Source organism: Rhinichthys klamathensis, unplaced genomic scaffold, assembly GCF_029890125.1.
Source record: "Rhinichthys klamathensis goyatoka isolate OS25496 unplaced genomic scaffold, OSU_Roscu_1.1 h1tg000636l_1, whole genome shotgun sequence".
In the NCBI taxonomy this organism is placed as follows: Eukaryota; Metazoa; Chordata; class Actinopteri; order Cypriniformes; family Leuciscidae; genus Rhinichthys; species Rhinichthys klamathensis.
In genome coordinates, this window is record NW_026607082.1 from 88,906 (window position 1) to 109,646 (window position 20,741).

A 20,741-nucleotide genomic window follows, 5' to 3' on the forward strand; every position below is an offset into this window, starting at 1 on the left:
TGCCTCTCATTCGATTTGGTCTTCTGTCATGCGTTACTTCTTCATTGTGTGTGTTTTTGTGGGGAAGCAAGTCCCAGATGTATTGAACTCATATAGAGAAGAAAACCACAGGTTAATGTTTCCACTTTTGGCCCTGTCAAGAAATGTTGCCTCTTAGTTGTGGTTAAACTGTGTATGTGGTAATGCTGACATTTTTCCATTTGCATAATTGAGATTGGAGTTAATGGTAGTCTAGCACTCTCATCCAACTGGACGCTTCAGTGTTAATGATTGATATTTGAATTGAAATATAAATTATGATACAAAAAAATGTAATATAAATTTTAGCTTGCCAAAGGTTTCTTTTTGTTTTGCTTTAATTTTGGGGAAAAAATTTATACTTTTATTCAGCAATCAATAGTGACTTTTATGATGTTACATGGGGGGGATGGGAGATATTAATAATTATATTTAATTTAATTTTCTTATATAAATATTATTAATTGTCATTGCTGTTTTTATTGTTATTTTGATTAAATAAATGCAACCTTTGTGACAATAAGAGATGTTACAACATTAAAAACTACTAATAACTATTGAATGGTAAAAGAGTAAAGGTTAATAAAAACATTTAACATTAGTAAAAAAAGAAACTTATTACTACTAATATTATAAATACTTTTTTAAATGAATACAACTAATATTATTTCTGATAATATTATTCGTATTATTTTTATCCACAAACAACATTACGGATTCTAGGCCCCCAAGCATAAAATTGTCTGTCAAATGCATAAATGTAAAAACCATTCAGTCAATCTCATTAGAACATGAGAGTTTAGATAACTAACTGATATTGCAAATGACTATATGGTCCATCATCTGGGAAAAGATCGCAAAGTTGCTACTCTAATGAGACGCTTTTTACTACTGCATGGAGCTTTCATGGTGATATAATGTGATATAATGTGCATCAGTCATCAAGATTCAGCTATTCCAGACCTCTCTGACACTAAACATCTAGCCTAAAGCTGCACCACTAAGACCCTGTGTCGGATTCTGTTGTTTTGTTATGGACACTGTAAATGCTTGAGTAAGAGATGTTAGGAACTTTGGGACTAAGCCTTAATTTTGCCAGTAATTTGATTTATGCATTTTTGTAAGTTGCTTGGTAAGAGAACATCTACTAAGAATGTCAAATGTAAACTTTATATCTGGATAATGGACAGAATAATTGAAGGACGAAGAAAAAGAAAAGAGGGAGGAGAGAGGGAGGGAGGGAACTAGGAGGAAGAGAAATATGTTTCTTCTGTGAAAGCATCTGATCTCAAGATGTGGAGACTTTTTATCAGGGAAACAAATAAGGAAGATTACTGAAGAGTTTTTTTTACTTTTATTGATAAAACGCAGGATAAAGCATTTGGACAGAATTATCACCAGCATTAACTAAACATTCATGCAAATACATTAATACACTTGAAGTGTAATTTTTGTGAATGCAGCAGTGTTCTGGAAAAATGTGGACCTGTATAACAGATTTCTTTACCTATGAGACGACCAAATCCGTGGTGGTAAAGAGCTGGACCATCGGCATCATCAACCGTGTTGTCCAAGTCCTCATCTTAACGTACTTCATTGGGTGAGTGTGCGGACTCATTTTTACAATGGTAGCGAGATTTAAACTTGTGCCCAAAAAACCCCCCCAAAAAAACATGTTTATGTTTAAAAACTTTGTTAAAAATGTATTAATTATTTATTTATCTTAATGTTAATTTCAACATTTACAAAAGTTGCATCTGTTCTTATTATTTAATGGACCTGAGCTAACATGAACTAACAACGAACAGGTGTATTATAATTAACTAACATTAACAAATATTAATAAAGACTGTAACAAATAAAATGCTGATTGATAGTTAATGGTAATGCATTAACTATGGGACCTTATAAGTGTTACCAAAGAAATATATTCCAGTTAGTTTGAACAATTATTTTTGGACAATTAAATCACTTGTTTTTTAGTCTTTTGACTTGGTGACATAATTGATGTAAAGTACAATGCAGTTGTATGAAAAAAAAAAAAGTGTTCTTAGTATATAAGTGCATGAAAATCTTACATTTTACATGCAGTTTTTTATATATATTTGTGAGCATTTTACATTAAAGAAAGCAAAAATTGCTCTGTATTTCCTGTTTTCCTAACTCTCTATCTCCCCCTCTCCTCCTCCCTCAGCTGGGTGTTTTTGTATGAGAAAGCATATCAAGTGCGAGACACATCTATCGAGTCATCAGTGATGACTAAAGTGAAAGGTTTCGGAGAGTATAACAACCGGATCATGGATGTAGCCGATTATGTCACACCAACTCAAGTAAATCTCAAGTTTTAGAATACTTAAAAGAATATGTATACTTTTGTGACCAATTTGTATTACAAGTCTGTGTGTGTGTGTGTGATCTATAATATTTCATGTTATGTGTGTTACAGTTTGTTGTCAAAATTGTAAACATAATTAAATCTAACAAAATCTCCCTTTGGAGACATGCGAGGAGTTCTAAGCATGTTTTGCTAATATTCTCCTTAAGTTATGAAAACGTTATTTCTGAATGTTCTCTGAGCGTTCAAAATGTCCAGTTTTTTAAAGCATTTTAAAAACTTTTTTCTTTTTTTTATGTGAACATTTGATCATTTTCCAAACCTTAAGGGCATTGCTCACTCAAAAATGAAAATTCTGTCATTAATTACTTACCCTCATGTCATTCCAAACCCGTAAGACTTGTGTTTATCTTCAGAACACCAATTAAGATCTTTTTGAGGAAATCTGAGACCTTTCTGGGCCTCTATAGACTGCTACACAACTACCATTTTAACGCTTCAAAAAGTGTATAAAGAGATCGTAAAACTAATCCATATTATTAATTGAGTGGGTTTAGTCCAAATTTTCTGAAGAGACAAGATTGCTTTATATGATGAACATATTGAGTTTATTCTTTTATTTAGATATACATTCATCAACTCACACATTGGTTGTGGTAAACGGAAGATCAAGCATGTTCGCTTGATGTGCGAGAACCAATAAGGTTAATTCTCGTGTTACGCAGCACGTTTGAGCTTCAGTAAGAACCAATGAAATTTATTCTCGTGTTACGCAGTACGACGTTTCAGCTTCTGCAAGAACCAATAAGGTTCATTCTCGTGTTACGCAGCACCTTTGAGCTTCCACAAGCGGTTTGTTCTCGCGCGTTACGCAGGTTTGGTTGAGCTTCTGTTTGTTCGCTGATCAATGTTTATATGTGAATAAAAGCCTAAATTAAATCTGTTCATCATATGAAGCGATCGAGTCTCTTCAGAAAATGTGGACTAAACCGCACAATTAGTATCTGTTTGAAGCATTAAGGTGGTAGTCATGTAGCTGTCAATGGAGGGACAGAAATCTCTCAGATTTAATCAAAAAGACCTTCATTTGTGTTAGAAGATGAACGAAAGTCTTACGGGTTTGGAACGACATGCGGGTAATTAATGACAGAATTTTCATTTTTGGGCGAACTCTCCCTTTAAGAGAACATTATTTAATGTTCTCTGAATGTTCTGAAACAAGTACTAAGATTTTAAAATGCTAAAATGTTTTAAAACTAAAATGTTTCAGAAAAAAAAGTTCCTCAAATGATGTATAAATAATATTTGTGTGCTAATGTTTTGAGAAAACATAAAACAAAGTCATCATTTACTCACCCTGGTGTTGTTCTAATGCTGTATGCCCTTCTTTCTTTTTCGGACCACTAAGAAATTAAATAAAAAAATTGTCCCACTTGCGCTCGCATATATTGGCAGTGAATAGAGTGGTGCATGGATGACTTCAGAAGTCTTGATTTCTCACAACTTTTGCACTTTTTCTGGCTGAGTCGGAGTGAACTGCGGCACAGAGTCTCACGAACGGGCCGTGCACAGAAGACGAATGGCCAATGATTTTGGTTAAATAATACATTACCTCCAGAACACTTGGAATATATGACTCGTTACGTATTGGAACATTCTATGATACATTGGCATCTTTTTTAAAAGCTTGATCCTGGACACTGTTCACTATGGAAGCTTGTTTCCGCCACAGAATAAAACCTTTTAAAAGATAATTGCGACTTTTTATCTCACCATTGCGAGTTTACATTCTCGCAATTCTGACTTTATTTCTCAGAATTGCGAGACATAGTAAAGTCTGAATTGCATGATATAAAATCGCAATTGCGTGTTATAAAGTCAGAATTGCGAGATATAAACTCACAATTGCGAGATATAAACTCACAATTGCGAGAAATAAACTTGCAATTCAGAGAAATTGCGAGATATAGCCTAAACATGCAATTTTGAGAAAAAAAAAGTCAAAATTGCGAGTTTATTTCTGTCACAGGTCTGGTTGCAGCAAAGGGGGGAAACAGGATCTTAATGCAGCAGCCTTTATTAATCATAAACTCAAATTTACAGAGATACTCAAGATAGACTTAGGACAGAACAACCATGCTAACAGCGATGACGACAGACAACTAGACAGCACGAAACTCAGACTTAAATACACAGAAAAACAAGAGGAACTAATTAGACTGATTAACAAGACACAATCAGTAACCATAGAAACAAACAGGGAGAGAATGAAGGAGAACTGAAGTAATTGACAGATTAGAAGACTATGAAACTTAAACAACAGAACTCAAAATGTGACAATATATCACAATTCTAGCTTTATAACTCGCAATTGCGACTTTATATCACGCAATTCTGACTTCATAACACAATTGCGACTTTATATCACGCAATTCTGACTTTATAACTCGCAATTGCGACTTTATATCACGCAATTATGAAAAAAGGGCCTGAATTGTGAGATAAAAAGTCGCAATTACCTTTTTTATGTTTTATTCTGTGGCGGAAAACAAGCTTTCATAATTCACTGCCATTATACACTGTAAAAAAAAAATATTTTGAAAATTGTGGAAGCTGACAATGAATGACTTCCAAATAATTATCCCCATGCAAAAAGATGCATTGTAGGCTACTAATCATAGCTTGAGGTCTTCACTTAAAATCAAACATTTATATTCACACACATATTTAATTGTGTTCAGTCAATCTATCAAGTCAAAGTGAAAAATTGTGTTGGCTGAACAAGTCCTACGACCAAAAAAACTGTATACCCATGCGCAAAATGTGCCTGACGAAAACCGTTGGTGTGAGAATTCAAATGTGGATGCGTGGGAGAGCGAGCAGAGCCGAACCAGCCAGTGCAGTGCCAGTGAAGACCGAAACAAACATTCCCAAGATAATACAAATATTCATTGTCACAAGTTTCAAGACGTCATGGACAAGCGCGGATGGGTCATTTTAAAAACAAAATTGCCTTTTGTGGTCCGAAAAAGAAAGAAAGGGCATACGGCATTAGATCAACACCATGGTGATGAGTAAGGTGACTCGTTTTAGGGTGACTGGATAACTATGAATGGACATTCTATTAACATTACTGAAAGAATACTAGCTCATAACTTTGAGAGAACCTTGTCAGAACGTTGGACAAAGTTCTGAGAACGTTGTTGGGGATGTTCTTACATGGAAAATCTAATTATAAATACAGTAAATACTTTATACTATTTTAAATTCTAAAAAAGCTAGTAAATGTAAATAAAAACAATAGCAGTTTATTATACAGTCTTTTTTACACAATGTCTGTGTGTGCATGTGTCCACCAGGGGGCGTCAGTTTTCTGCGTCATAACAAAGCTCATCACGACAGAGAACCAAGTTCAAGGAAACTGTCCAGAGGTGAGTGAGGACACTGCTTTGAATTACGTTAGTGGGTTTTTGAAGTACTGAAATCTGTCAAGGTTAATGTACACTAATTTCATTGATTCTTGTCTGTGTGTGTGTTCATGTGTTTGTCTATGTAACTCTTCAGAGTGAGATGAAATTCAAATGTGACAATGACAGTACTTGTAAGAAGCAGATGTCAAAACCATCAAGCAATGGTAAAATTCTAATGTTCTTTATATCATTTGTGAGATAAATATTTTGTATTGAAGGATCATATCAAGAAGAATATATATATTTTTTTACAATGAATAATAATAAAGGAAACAATTTTTAAATTGGTTAGACCCCCTGTGGTGAAAATCAAGTTTTTAATGTTTATATGTCAATGTGGTGTTTTTAATATGCTTTAAGACAAAACATGCACAAATTCATCAGTCAACACCAATGCTGAGTATTTTTTTAAACGGCAGTGTACCAAAGACAGTCTAAAATATGCGGTATGAAACTCCCCCTCTGTAACCAATCCCATCAATGTGTGGGGCGGGGATTTTTCTATAATAGGTGTGTTTAAATTGACTCGGTACTGCAGACCAATCGGTCTACTCTATAACATCAAAGTACCGCGAGAGTTATTATTAAAGGGACTTTAAGCAACAGCCTCTGGTGGAACCATAGACAGTAAAAGAAATGGACACAGCGACCCCATAGACTTCAATGGAAAAAAGTCAATTAGAAGCACTCACTTCCTAATGGCTGAGCGAACTGCGCAGGCTCAAACTGAGCTTGACGACGTAGATCTGACGTGAGCAACCTGTCTCACTGTTGTAAGTCATCTAGTAGCTGTGCCAAGAGGAATCTGAATCATTCCCTTTCGAATCTTGCAGAGACTGAGAGCGTGAGTAGGAGCTGCCCATGAGCTAACAGCAGGAGCCACTTTATGACTCTCTATGGGCTTCTCCCTTGACTTTATGCCTCCACGTCCCACCGATTGCCTGTGAGCTTCTCCTTCTGTCTATACGGTAATTTCTCTATTGTGCGACAGAGAATCGTGTGGTTATGACGCAATCGTTAGCCTATTTTTACAAAAAAACTGCTTCTACGGGGCCATAACGTAAGATACAAGGTAATGGAGCCTTTTATACATTGTCGTGTTTCTTTAGAAACAAACAATGGACAAATGGAGTCTTTAAACGCCTCAGATGTAAAGTTTTTCGCTGTCAAAGTGACGCCAAAATGAATGGGAGTCAATGGAATGCTAACAGCAGGTGATGGCTTGCTAATCAATGGCGGCCCCCAGGGAAGCTTCAGTTTCCGGCTGATGGATTACCCCCTTGGGTGGAACTTGGCATTCTGGCGTTCTATTGCGCATGCGCGACTTTAAGACAAAACTGCTACTTTTACTGCTACTGCTACGTTCTACTGTAACCGTCTACTATACGGGAGAACAGCTGATTTGCCGTAGTCGTTACTACGTGAAATATTACGAAAGTTAATGTTATGTTTTATGGTATGTGGCATTGTAATTTTTTATGTATATCATTAAATGCCCAAAGCAACCCTCTCCTGCTTTTTAAAATCACTTTCTTTATTTGTATTTTATCAAATGATCAAATTATCCCCTACACCACATACTGTTTAACTGTTGCTTAGTGATTTTTGCATTCTTTAGCTAGGGCAGTTAACCATTTACTTCCGGCTGCCGTTGCCGTTACATCAGCAACTGTTGCTTAAAGTCCCTAATTAGAGAGCAGACGGAAACGTATGCTTTCGAATTGCTCTCGCGGTACTTTGATGTCATCGGTTTGCACAGTATGGAAGCTTGTTTCCACCACAGAATAAAACATTTTAAAAGATAATTGTGACTTTTTAATCTCACAATTCTGACTTTTTTTAAGTTATAATGTCAGAATTGCAAGATATAAACTCGCAGTTGCTAGAAAAAAAGTCCGAATTGAGGGATATAAACTCACATATTGTGAATTCTGAGGGGAAAAAGACTGACTTTTTTTTCTCAGAAAAGCATGTTTATTTCTCACAATTCTGACTGTGGCGAGCAGGACAAGGGCGAGGGCCGTGAGAGAACGGAGCGAGGCCGGTGCCATGATTGATAATGAGCGACACCTGCGCGACGCACCGGTCTCGTATCTCTCACGGAGGAGCGGAAGCATAAAGGAGGAGCGACGACAGTGAAGATCGAGAGAGGAACAGGCCTGGACTTATGTTGTGTTTGTTTTATTATATGTGACAGCAGTCGTCAGTGAGGGGCTGCTGTCTTTTACTTACGTTTTGTATTTGTTTATTTTATTATTAAATGGTGTGTTGAATGTTCGCTAGTTCCCGCCTCCTTCTTCCCATAACATCTGAACTGCGTTACACTGACTTTAACTTGCAATTGCGGCTTTATATCACACAATTTTGAGGAAAAAAAGTCAGAATTGCGAGATTTATTGTCGTAATTGTGAGAAAAAAGTCAGAATTGTGAGATAAAAAGTCGCAATTACCTTTTAAAATTTTTATTCCACTTTTTTTCTCAGAATTGCAAGTTTATATCTCACAATTCTGACTTTATAACTCGCAATTGCGGCTTTATACCACTCAATTGTGAGAGACAAAAGTCAAAATTGGTTTAATCTCATAATTGCGAGAAAAAGTCAGAATTGTGAGATAAAAAGTCGGAATTACCTTTTTTATTTTTTATTCAGTTGCTGAAACTGAGCTTCCATATCGCAGCGCCGCTTCAAGTCGAACACCTATTATTTCTAGGGATGCTGATTGTTAGAAGTCAGCTGTCTGACTCTGAGATGGCGAACGGGAACATGGTTTGTGTTAGCAACACATTATTAGCTGTTTGATAACTGTAACGAGATTAGTAATCGGCAAACATTTAAACAGTTTAATCAATAACCAAACACGAAACGAAAGTAAAAGCCTCACAGACACTCATTATAAATCACGCCACCGGCCTCGCGCCGTTCTCTCATGGCTCTCGCCCCTGCCCTGCTTGCCACAAAAATGTAGTTAAGCCAAAGGCTAAACATATCAGTTACCGTTATGTGTCAACTTTTATTAAAATTCTGAATGGATTATATAGTCTAGAAAGCACGCAAAGACCCCCTTATAATCCCTTTAAAATCACTAAAATCCTGTCACTCATCTCAGTTCGCGATTTCACAAAGTTCCGTTATAATCAATAAAGTTGTCTTGCATAATGAATCTCTTATTTACATCGAGCGTGCAAAACTCAGTGCCGAACCAAAACTCTGGTGTTTTAACCGGTGAGTGAATTCTGACTAAATTAGATGCCCCTGATTGGCCACTGCGTTCAATACAAACATGTCTGTGAGCATTTACGAAATCTGTTTCGTCAATATGATATTACAGTATCAACTGAGGGTGCTCTTGAGTGGAGGTGGGAACTCATTTGCATATTCATGGGTCCGAGTATGCTAAATGAAGCAAGGGTGTAGAGTTACATTTCAAGGCATGAAGAAATTATTTTTTACAGGAAAAACGTTTAAATATGTCATTGTGATTGTCAAAGATGAGTTTTAAGGGAAAAAATCTTTGACTGCAGGGAAACTTTAACAGTTTGAGTGTTTCATTGTGGATTGTTTTGTTATCTTGAGATGATCAAGGAAAAACCAATAAACTACTAACATTATAAGAAATTTTACAGTCTATGTTATGCTTTGATCTATTGGTTGTATCTCGAAGGGTTGCTGACAGGACGATGTGTGAACTTCAATACTACCCATAAAACCTGTGAGATCAAAGGATGGTGTCCCGCAGAGATTGATGAAATTCAACCGTGAGTCCAATTTTAAATAAACAAATTAATAGATGTGTGAATGTTGAATAAAAAAGGACTGATGGAGTTTTTTTCTTATTAAGAAACCCCATGATGGAGGTGGAGAACTTTACCATTTTCATCAAGAACAGCATTCGCTTCCCACGTTTTAACTTCACAAAGTAAATGGAATCAAACTCAAAGACTGAAAAATCTCATCATTATCATTATCATTCTTTATTTTTTATTTTTTTTTACATAATCTACCAGTAAACCTTTTTGGATTATCTTTTTTAAAATAATGACCCTCATTGTTTCATAATTAGATCTCCTTTTCTGTAAATTATGGTTTTCATTAAATATTTCTCTTTTCCTTTCAGGGGAAACTTTTTGCCCAATATCAATAGTAGCTATATAAAGAAATGTAACTTTGACTCTGAGAGTAACATGTATTGTCCAATATTCAAAGTGGGTGATGTGATCCGATTTGCACAACAAGACTTCACCACTCTTGCTAAAAAAGTGAGTGTTTGTTTAATTATTTTTTATATTTGTTTTTTTTTTGTTACTTTCATCATCTAGTTTTACATATGTAAGAAATATTTCACAAGCACGACTTTTATACAACAGTATAAGTATATATACTTATATATAAGTATAATTATATAAACGAATGCAATTAACTCATATTAACAAATTAAACCTTATTGTAAATGTGTTACCAATAAGTTAATATCAATAAACAGAAGTAGTTTGGCCACTTAGTTCAAATGTTTTCATCCACCAATGGAAATAGTTTCAAAAGAGGCCAAAGAAATACCTGTTGTATAAAATAATAACTGTTTCATAAAAGTATCTAATAACTGCTAGCAAACATTACATTAGTAAACATTACATTTCAGACTATTTTTTTAAATTCTCAACACTGTAAAAAGTGATCAGGTGACTTTAAAAAGTGAGGAAACCCATTGCCTTAAAATTATTAAGTGAATAAATTTCATGCATAATTGAACAAATTAAGTTTTGGAATTGTCAAGTTCAGATAACTTAATTTTTTTCAATTACGCATGAAGTTTATTACTTATTCATTTTAAGGCAACAGGTTTCCTCACTTTAGTTAAGTCAACTGATCACTTTTTACAGTGAAAATTCTCTTTAAAGGATTAGTTCACTTTTAAAAAAACTTTTGCTGATAATTTACTCACCCCCATGTCATCCAAGATGTCCATGTCTTTCTTTCTTCAGTCGAAAAGAAATTAAGGTTTTTGATGAAAACATTCCAGGATTTTTCTCCATATAATGCACTTTACTGGGCACCAAACGGTTCAAGGTCCAAAAGACAGTTTCAGTGCAAACTGTTCAAAGGGCTTTAAACGACACCAGACGATGAATAAGGGTCTTATCAAGCGAAACGATCGGTTATTTAAAAAAGAAATAACAAAGTTTAAGTTTTATAAGCTCAAATGCTCGCCTTGCTCTGTTCTGTGTGACTCTCCTGTTCGAACTCGTTCATCAAAATAAACAAATCTTTTTTCGAGTCATTTGGTTCATTTAACGAACGAAATGAACGAATTGACTCGGAAAAAGATTCGTTCATTTTGATGAACGAGTTCGAACAGGAGAGTCACACAGAACAGAGCAAGGCGAGCATTTGAGCTTATAAAACTTAAACTTTGTTATTTCTTTTTTAAATGAGCGATCGTTTCGCTTGATAAGACCCTTATTCATCGTCTGGTGTCGTTTAAAGCCATTTGAACAGTTTGCAGTTTGCACTGAAACTGTCTTTTGGACCTTGAACCGTTTGGTGCCCAGCAAAGTGCATTATATGGAGAAAAATCCTAGAATGTTTTCATCAAAAACCTTAATTTCTATTCGACTGAAGAAAGAAAGACGTGGACATCTTGGATGACATGGGGGTGAGTAAATTATCAGCAAAAGTTTTTTTAAAAGTGAACTAATCCTTTAAGTCAAAAAATCAAATTGGATTTGTGTAAGTAATCTCTGTCTCTTTCTCTCAGGGAGGAGTGATAGGGATAAAAATAGCATGGGTATGTGATTTAGACAAGGCAGATGATGAGTGTAAGCCCGCCTACTCCTTCACTCGTCTGGACGCCATGTCAGAGAAGACCACTGTGTCTCCGGGATACAACTTCAGGTTCTAGAACCTTTTCTTTCCACCTTAAAATTTAATCAAGAATGTTGCAGTCTGCAGGCCTCTAATGATACTGCACAAACAAATGCCTCCAATCTGTCCACGTACTTCATCCACATGTTTATCAGACTTTTTGTAGTGGCCACATACTATAAAATATTACAAAAATGCATCAAATCATTCAAAGTTGATAGCTTGGATAATCCTTTTTGAAACTTTATCTGCTAACATGTCTAAATCTTTGTCCTTAGGTACGCAAAGTATTTTCAAATGGAGAACGGAACTGAGTATCGCACTCTGCTGAAAGCCTACGCCATCAGATTCGATGTGCTGGTTAATGGAGATGTGAGTTAATTTTAAATTGTGTGTTTTTTCGAGCATTTTCTGCATCTGGGCATAGTTTCTCATTACATTTTCTCTTTAAAGGCTGGGAAATTTGACATGATACCAACTCTAATCAACATGGTTGCTGCCTTCACCTCTGTTGGTGTGGTATGTGTCTTCATTAATCTGCATAAACATAAAACAGCTCATTTTCACAAAATGGATAATACAAATGTGTCACTTTTTTGGTAATTCTTAGTAGAAAGTCAACTCCAAATGTCAGCTAAAACATACTTACTCAAATTCAGCATTTGCTTCAACTATTTAAGATGTAATTTGTTATTTGTTATTTCATATTAATGAGATGGTCACTTCACATTGCACTGCTGGCTTGCAGCATAGCGTTAGTCAAAAACATTCATTCCATTATTGTCTTAAAGTTAAGTAGATTATACTCAATAGTTATATCTGTGAACTTTATTAAAATCTGCAAATAAATGTACATATGTTTACAACATTTCTTTATGTTTGAATTAATACACGACTCATTGTAAATAGAATGAACAATCGAAAGTAATATATAAGTATCAGTTAGATCTTTGATTTCTACTTGCTTGAATCAAGTACAAATGTAATATTTGTTTTATATTTTTAAGTTCACGTTTAGGCAAGGCAAGGCAAGTTTATTTATATAGCACATTTCATACACTATGGCAATTCAAAGTGCTTTACACAGAAAGGAATTAAAATAATCACAAAATAAAAGCGAGGAAAATTAAAACAGTTATAAAAGGAATTAAAAGAGTAAAAAGATGATACATAGATAAACTTCTCATCTGGCAAAACACAGGTGTATCAACTCCCAGCTTTACTCTGAGATTTTTAGATTTTAGTTAAACTTACTCTGAAGTTTAACTAACTTATTCAATGTAGAAAGTGCTTTTTTTCTTTATTTACTATAATACTGTAATATACTATAATTTTGCTATATATACTATATATTTATTAAAAGAAATTGTGTACAACGTTCTAAAAAATCATTAAAATATTAATAAATTCAAGTAAAACGCTTTCACTCATTGTCTGTCCTGGCCTGTCCTGCCACTAAGCACAAAACTTTTACCATAGTTCTGACCAGTGTAAGTCAAATAATGAAGATTTATTTATTTTAAGTATGTGAAATATGACCCAAGTGAGAAGTGAGCAAACCGCCCGGCTGGCCCCAGACCTTTAAGAACGATCGATCAGTATAGACATAATATACCAAAAAAAAAAGTTGCTGACTTAAACTTTGAAGTATAATCAATTTGTATCTTTAAGTCGTTTCAACTTAAATTACATTAAACTGACTTTAAAAATTAGTTGAATCTTGTATAACTTGTAAAAAAAATGTATCAAATTATTTTGATGAGTTAAAGCAAGGTAAAAACATATGTTAACTTATTGATCAGACATAATTTTAAAACTGCATACCCATTTTTGTGTAATATATATTTACCTTTGTACAACTATAATATTCATGACATGAATTTTGTCTCCATCCTCATCTTGAACTTGGACTGTTTTATCATTAATCAGTGCCAGACATCAACTTGCTTCTTAATACAATATTTTAAAGCATTAGCATCTATTTCCATTAAAGCTTGACAGCATGGATGCATATGTATTGGTAATTTATTGTTTATTATTATTCATGTTTACATTTTTTTACGATTGCTTACACACTAAAATTTAACTTTTCCCACAATTATAAGCAAAACCTTACACTCAAGGAGCAAAACACAAGGCTAGATTTGCACAACTGTAAGCACATTGTCAGCTTCACACTATATTTGCTAAACATTACACAGAGTGATTTGCAAAACACTAAACACACTTGTATACATCAGACACAGAAGTATATCATGATGTCACTTCCTTGCAATTCTAAAGCACTGACTGTCAAATTACCAAACCTATGAGCCAATCTGTTAAACACAGCCATCAGGTGCACACACACACATGATTGCTAAATTGTAGACACACCAATCAGGTTTAAGCACTATAAAAATGCAGCAGGTTATTTTTTTAATTCAGATTATTTTTTATGTTTGTTGTTGTTGTTATTTCCTATAATTGTTGTAACCTGTACTGGATACAGTATTTTATGTTTGTCTGTTGTTTGCTGAGCTAACAGTGTTATGCACACTACTGTAGTAGCATGACAACTGGGACATGTTTTGTTGTGATTCTCCATGTTGACTGATTTGGGTATATGGAGAGAAATCAATGATATTTTCCTCAGTCTGCATGCATTGATCTTGTGTAGTGTTTGGTGAACTATTGTATAGTTGCACTTTCTCTGTGTACTTCATTTACAGTACTCTAATCACTGAGAATTAGACCTGCTAAAAGTGTTTTAGGTTAGCAACAGCAGTAACTGGTTCAAAAAGATTGAAGTCAAATGAAATGTTTGTGTTTCGTATGGTAACAAAATATTGTTTTTATGAAGTCGTGTATAGTTTTGACAAAAGTTTTCCATTTTGCAAATGATCTGAATGTTGTTGTGCAACTTTGGTGTAGGGTTGTGCTAATTGTGTGTAGTGTTTTGACAAACCGGGCCCAGTTTTCAAAATTGTGCTTAAGCAATTGAAAAAAAACCTGTAATAATGAAATTAATTGATAATAGAAAATAATTTATACCTGTGAACCTCTTTAAGTAGACAAAACTAAGACTTTTTCCTTTATTTTAGGGTACAGTGCTTTGTGATATAATTCTGCTGAACTTCTTGAAAGGAGCTGACCAGTACAAGGCCAAGAAATTTGAAGAGGTTTGCATTTTAGCAAGTCGCCAAAAACATTACATCTATCCAGTTATGATGACAATGAATGCCTCACTGCCTCTCTCTTGCTCTGCTTCTAGGTATCAGATTCACATATTCAGAGCACTAGTTCATTCTACAGGTCCAGAGACCACAGCCAGCATTCAATCAAACCTGATGAGAAGTTCTCGACTGACTCCGGAGCATTTTCCATTGAACGCTATAGTTAATAGTGCCCACCACAGCGCTTGGGAAGGATTGCAAAAAAGCATTCTCATTTTTTTCATTAATTCAGTAATTTATATATATATATATGTATATATATATATATACACATATTTAAATTTTCTCCCATTAGCCATTAAGAATATTTTAGAATCATCTTCAAATCAAATTAAACTTCAAAATTTGCCTGACTAATCAAATATAAAAAAAACATTACTATATTTTGTAAATAATAGTATTAAGTAAATACTCAAATTCTGATATGTATGCTCACAGTGTTAGCATGGCCTTTACACAACTATTAAAGCTGCAGTAGGGAGTTTTGAGAAAACGTTGACTTAGCCTGAAAATTTGAACAAGCACAACTTACAGGTCCCACCCCCTTGCTCTCTGCTGCGCTACAGCCCTCCCTCCACAGCTCGTCCTCCACAGCGGAGCCTGTCGTGAACGCGCAGGCTAGTAAACAGGGCCACCGATAACAGCGGATAAAAAGTTATATGGCACATTCACTAATAGGGACTAAACGTCAATAATATGCTTTACATTGACTATGGCCTGCCCATACTTTGACTACAAACTTGGTCCTCAAATCATTATGTATTTTGCAATAGCCTACATGTAACTTTATAACTTTGCACTCTTTCTATAAGTTATAAATAGCTAGTAAGATAACGTTAATATAACGGTAACTAACGTCACAGTATGTAAGTAATTATTCTAGCGATATTTAATGCTAGATAAGGTGTGCTAGTTCATTATTTCAGCAACATGACAAGCCAGTGAATTAGCAGGTTTCAATTGTTGCTTAGCAGAGTGCGTGACATTTTATCTACATGTTATGCGGCTAGAGTTTTGACACCGAGTCAATGGGCTCTGTGTAATTCTTTCTTTTTCGCTTGTTTATCTTCATCAGTCTTTTTCCTTTTACCTCTTTATTTTATGAGCAGGTGTCACTCGAGAATTGGCAGTTTAGGTTGTTTCTCCGTCATAAGCACAGCTGCAGCACGCCGGCAAACTTGAGTTTGAACGACGGCTCGCGCTGTGCAAGAGAGGGGTGTGATCAGCGCGTACACGAGCGTGATTGACACTGCTAAGACATTCCTCCTGGCTCTGATTGGTTGTTTCTGACCGGGAGCGTGTATTTCTGCAAATGGCAATAGGACCACTGGGAGGAGCCAGAGGAGCTTGATTTTTACACAGATTATCTGTCTCATATTCTACTGTCAGGACATAATGACAGTTTTAGCAAATACATTTTTTCAAAAGTTACCTACAGCAGCTTTAATAAGTTAAAAATATTCATTACATGGCTTGGTTGAATTATAATGTAGAATGCGGTCTGTTATTTCTTGATAAAAGACCGCTGCTAAGTGTGACCGTTGCCATGAAAAACAGAGCGTTGCCATGGACGCAGTGGTTCAGAGACGGAACGGACTATTTTCTTTAGCGGAAGCAATACAATTGTTTTTAAATCAATAAACTCCTTTTTATTTAAACTCCTCAATAAACCCTCCGCTTCGTGTCGGGGTCATAATCACCCTGTCGGGGTTGTATTCGCTATAACAACCGCCTCGCTATACATTATCCTTACTTAATAATTCATGTGATTGTTTGGTAGACTCCCAAAATGTAGCTATCATATGCAACTGTATGTGTTTTTTATTTTGTGAATTTAAAGTTATTGTAAAAGAGTATCACCCTCACTTTTGGCCAAGTGTAGATGAAAATGTTTTTGCTTGATCAAATTTTTCTGAACTTTTCTAACACTGTCAGGAGTATTTTTGGTTCATTCTGTTCCCTGTTACGGTTTGCCTGAGCAGCCGTTTGCACGACACAGTTTCAATAAAAAACTGAAAACTTTAAGCGTTTTGGCTGATCATTTACATGGCAACAGCAATTTCAGGGGGCCTGAAAATACAAACTTTTGAAAACAGATTTTAAAGTGCAAGTTTTTGAAAACAATACTGTTATCATCTCTGTGTAAACTACAAAAATCCAAAATTGTGAAAAAGGTGAAGACGTGTATTACGTGTTCAGTTTATAGGCGCGTAGTTTTTCTTTACAAAGTGACCTCTCCAACTACTGGCCAGTCATGCATAATAATACACCATTTCTTATCGTTTTTCGCGAATCCATGTGAATGGGTATAGTTTTGACAACATTGTCGTAAAAAAAAATTCCAATTTGCTTGTAAATATTGATGCTCGTGGGGAGGCTCAGGGCAAAAAAAAACATGTATATGTCATTTCTGATATAAATTGTCTTATTTGAACTAATGGGTTATGACAGAGAAACGAGACTGACAAGATATCACTATCAACTACAAATCCCTGGTTAGAAGCTACCTTAACTCTTTTTTTTAACAGCATAAGTTACCAAGCAAATGTTCTTAAGAGTGTGTTTGGTTTTTGCATGTGAAGACTGCTGAGTAAGTATTACAGTTTAAAAGCAGCAAGAAAAAGTGAGAAGTATGAGTTGTAAAAAAAAAAAGAAAGTGTTATACCACTAGCACTTTATTTTACAGTCCTGTTCCTTGTGTACATAGTGTGTACTTATTATTGTGATGACAATAACTGTGTAATAAATAGCCACTAACCCTGAACCTACTCTTACCTAACCTTAACCAATGTAATTGTATTATTTTACCCAGTACTTTAGAACTCTGTAAGTGCTTGTACTGTAAAATAAAGTGTAACCGTTATACTATTGTCATGTGTGGCTGTACAAAGCGCACGACAACAAAGGAGATCAGCAAAAACAGTCTTTAAATCCAACAGGCAAGGAAAACTCAGGAAACAGAATACTACAACCACGTAAAACACCGTCAAGACAGGTCAAAGAACTGAACAAAACAGGGAGAATATATACCAGACAAAATGAGGGAACTAATGAGCTAATTAATTGAATAAAAGGTGAATAGAATGATTAATCAAGGGAACAAACTGGAAACTAGTTCACACAGGAAAAGAGAACTTAAACACACAGAACATAAGTGACATATTAGGAGAAATATACATTTACTAAGCTAAAAAAGAATATATATGCTCTGCAGTCATTTTCTTAAAAATAATAACTCTTTCATAACATTAAAGTCTTGAGTCAGACTAACAGTACAGCCATTCAACATGTGATCTCCATCATCTGTAGTTGCACTGTGAAATGTAGAAGTTCAAATTTAAAGAGATCAGCAACAGTGTCTGTAACCACAGGGCACAGTGGTATAACGGTCTATAGTGTGGTAAAGGAGCAAGCTTGTTAGTAGATCAGAAGCATTAGGCCCATTCAAGTTGGGATCTGTTTGAGCCAACTGCATTTTGATTGCAACTTCAACAACAACAAAGGTTTTATCTTTCACAATTATGTTGCATATTATATGTTAAAGGTGTTTTCCAAACCAAAATAAGGCATCCACATATCTTAATTTGGTCAATCTGCTCCACAGATATTCATCAGGTATTCATGTTGGCATGAAACGGAAGTTGCGATAGTCTTATCTTCCCTATTGTGATGTGTATCTGAGTGAAACGGCTTCTCAAACAAGAACAAATGTAGGGTGGGACTTGATTTTGTCCATCGGGAATTGGTTGGATGGTTGTGGTTTTCTATTGCTGTGACCTCATGTGAATGACAGGTTGTATACTGCCCATTGTAAATAATGTTGTACACAGATAAAGTGTCAATTTTGATTTCATGTTGATTTTTTTTATTATTATTTTTTTTTATATATTCAGCGAAACTCATGCTATGAGCTTTTATGTGGAACTCCATATAGACACACTACATGCTGAGTAAGAGAAAGGGAGGAGTTGTGAAAAAAAAGTGGCGGATTTAAGACAGACTAAATGTTATGAGGAGACACGGAAGACGAGTGGAAGGAGTGGTAAGTCCATTTTAGTACCATTTGGTAACCATGCGTTATGTTTAAATTATTAAAAAAAGAAAAATAAGGATTTTTTTCTTTTAAATTACTATTTTATAAAACAATAGTGTAAGCTTCCATCAATCATGTTCTCTCCTTCACAGTGTGCAGCAGGAATGGAGATGTTTAGCTTTTTGTTGATGACTTTCCTTTTTGGAAGTGGTAGCTTCTTAACCATGAAGAGAGGTGCTGATTAAAATTAGGCTATTTAATTTATTTAAATATTTTATGTTATATACACAGATTATTTTAAAAGAAAGTTTTTAACCCCCAAGGGTAAATTTTGGTGTGATGTTCACATTTAGATGAGGCTGCTGGCCGTATTTCCTCATTAGGCTGTATTTTGCCTAAAGCCTGTCCAATGACTGGCTATGAGAGTTGGTTCAGAGTGGGGTCACGCTGTGTCAAATACTTTGGCAATCCTCTCAACTTCACTGCAGCTGAGGTGAGTAGTGTCAGTGTGGGACAAAATAGACAACACATATTAAAAAGAAACTGCATTATGTAATTCTCCTAATTATTCTTTCCTCATTTTCCATAAAGATGTTTCTTATTGATGTTGTTGCTCTTTCCCGCACACAGTTCAGCTGCAGAAGCAACGCCCCTGGTGGACACCTGGTGTCAATGCACAACACAAAGGCTAATGGTGACGTGCTCTGCATTGTGATCAAGTATAGTCCACATAACCTGCGCATCTGGATCGGAGGCTTTGAGTTGTTTCAGGTAAATGAGACAGAAGTGATTTAAAAAGTAAATATATAATTTACCTATAACCTTTACCCTAAAATGTTTGATCTTTCTCAGTCTGGTAGATTTGTCTGGACTGACGGTTCCTTTTGGAACTATCAAATCTGGACACCTGGTGAGCCCAACCACAGATTCAGTAACATTAATGACTGCGTGGAAATGAACTGGAATCGTAAGCAAAAGGGTTTTTCTTTTTTTAAATATGCAATTTTAAAAAGCCTACAATTCACTTGTGAAACTCAAGTAGGCTAGTTGACAGGAACAGGAAGATACCACTGTCCCAATAATTGTACTATTTATTGGTAAAATCACATAAGTTGCATGATTGGTATAACATGTAACCTAGAATATATCATAATTATTTTATTCTCACATTCTATGTTGGTTTGACCTTATTCTGCTTTCTTTTAGATGTTGGCAAGTGGAATGACGAGCCTTGTTATGTGCAGAAAAACTACGTATGCGCCTTCAAAGTGATGACAGCTTTGACTTAGACTTGCAGTAGGCTTAGACTGAACTGTTTTATCTGTCAATTAACCTTAAACATAACTTTGTATTCAAAATTGTGAAAACAACATTTTTAAAAATGAATAAAAAATTGTTTTATAATATAAATGAGTTGCACAGAGGTTTGGGTTTTGCATAATACACAGAAAGTTATGACCATTTTACACTTTATATTAAGTGGACAGTTCCTGAGGAGTTACCATGTAAGTACACTGTTAATACAGTGTTGCGCAGAGGTTTGGGTTTTGCATAATACATGTAAGTTATGACAGTTTAACACATTGTATCAAGTGCAGAGTTCCTGAGGAGTTACCATGTAAGTACACTGGTACCACAAGGGAAAACTTTAGCTGTAATTCAACATAAGTCCTGCCGGTCATATAGTAAATACATGGTATACACATAGGAATCATCATGGTTTCAGTGTGTTCTTAACTGGTAACTACAGTATGGAAGACTGCGTGTGGAAGTGGAACAACTTGTGTGAATACAGATTGTTGTTACAAA

The 20,741-nt window shown here is 35.1% G+C and overlaps 2 protein-coding genes across 2 annotated transcripts; both read left to right on the forward strand.

Annotated features, from left to right (window-relative positions):
* The first annotated feature begins 1,240 nt into the window (after positions 1 to 1,240).
* On the forward strand, positions 1,241 to 15,128 carry p2rx3b (purinergic receptor P2X, ligand-gated ion channel, 3b). Its single transcript, XM_056241324.1, has 12 exons — positions 1,241 to 1,618; positions 2,213 to 2,348; positions 5,713 to 5,784; positions 5,918 to 5,987; positions 9,487 to 9,580; positions 9,664 to 9,741; positions 9,940 to 10,081; positions 11,578 to 11,714; positions 11,963 to 12,056; positions 12,138 to 12,203; positions 14,768 to 14,845; positions 14,938 to 15,128. The coding sequence occupies exons 1-12, from the start codon at positions 1,476 to 1,478 to the stop codon at positions 15,064 to 15,066; spliced, it is 1,239 nt and encodes a 412-aa protein (XP_056097299.1). The 5' UTR covers positions 1,241 to 1,475; the 3' UTR covers positions 15,067 to 15,128.
* A 3,961-nt stretch (positions 15,129 to 19,089) lies between these two features.
* LOC130076276 (galactose-specific lectin nattectin-like) lies at positions 19,090 to 20,318 on the forward strand. Its single transcript, XM_056241301.1, has 5 exons — positions 19,090 to 19,166; positions 19,286 to 19,425; positions 19,563 to 19,703; positions 19,785 to 19,899; positions 20,139 to 20,318. The coding sequence occupies exons 1-5, from the start codon at positions 19,097 to 19,099 to the stop codon at positions 20,219 to 20,221; spliced, it is 549 nt and encodes a 182-aa protein (XP_056097276.1). The 5' UTR covers positions 19,090 to 19,096; the 3' UTR covers positions 20,222 to 20,318.
* Positions 20,319 to 20,741: the final 423 nt, after the last annotated feature.

Bases quoted from the DNA above. Each gene is read 5' to 3' on its own strand.
- p2rx3b (XM_056241324.1), top strand. From the start codon at position 1,476: ATGCAGCAGTGTTCTGGAAAAATGTGGACCTGTATAACAGATTTCTTT. The intron at 10,082-11,577 runs GTGAGTGTTTGT...TCTTTCTCTCAG, and splicing joins TCACCACTCTTGCTAAAAAA to GGAGGAGTGATAGGGATAAA. The intron at 14,846-14,937 runs GTTTGCATTTTA...CTCTGCTTCTAG, and splicing joins AGGCCAAGAAATTTGAAGAG to GTATCAGATTCACATATTCA.
- LOC130076276 (XM_056241301.1), top strand. From the start codon at position 19,097: ATGGAGATGTTTAGCTTTTTGTTGATGACTTTCCTTTTTGGAAGTGGT. The intron at 19,167-19,285 runs GTGCTGATTAAA...GTTCACATTTAG, and splicing joins CTTCTTAACCATGAAGAGAG to ATGAGGCTGCTGGCCGTATT. The intron at 19,704-19,784 runs GTAAATGAGACA...GATCTTTCTCAG, and splicing joins GAGGCTTTGAGTTGTTTCAG to TCTGGTAGATTTGTCTGGAC.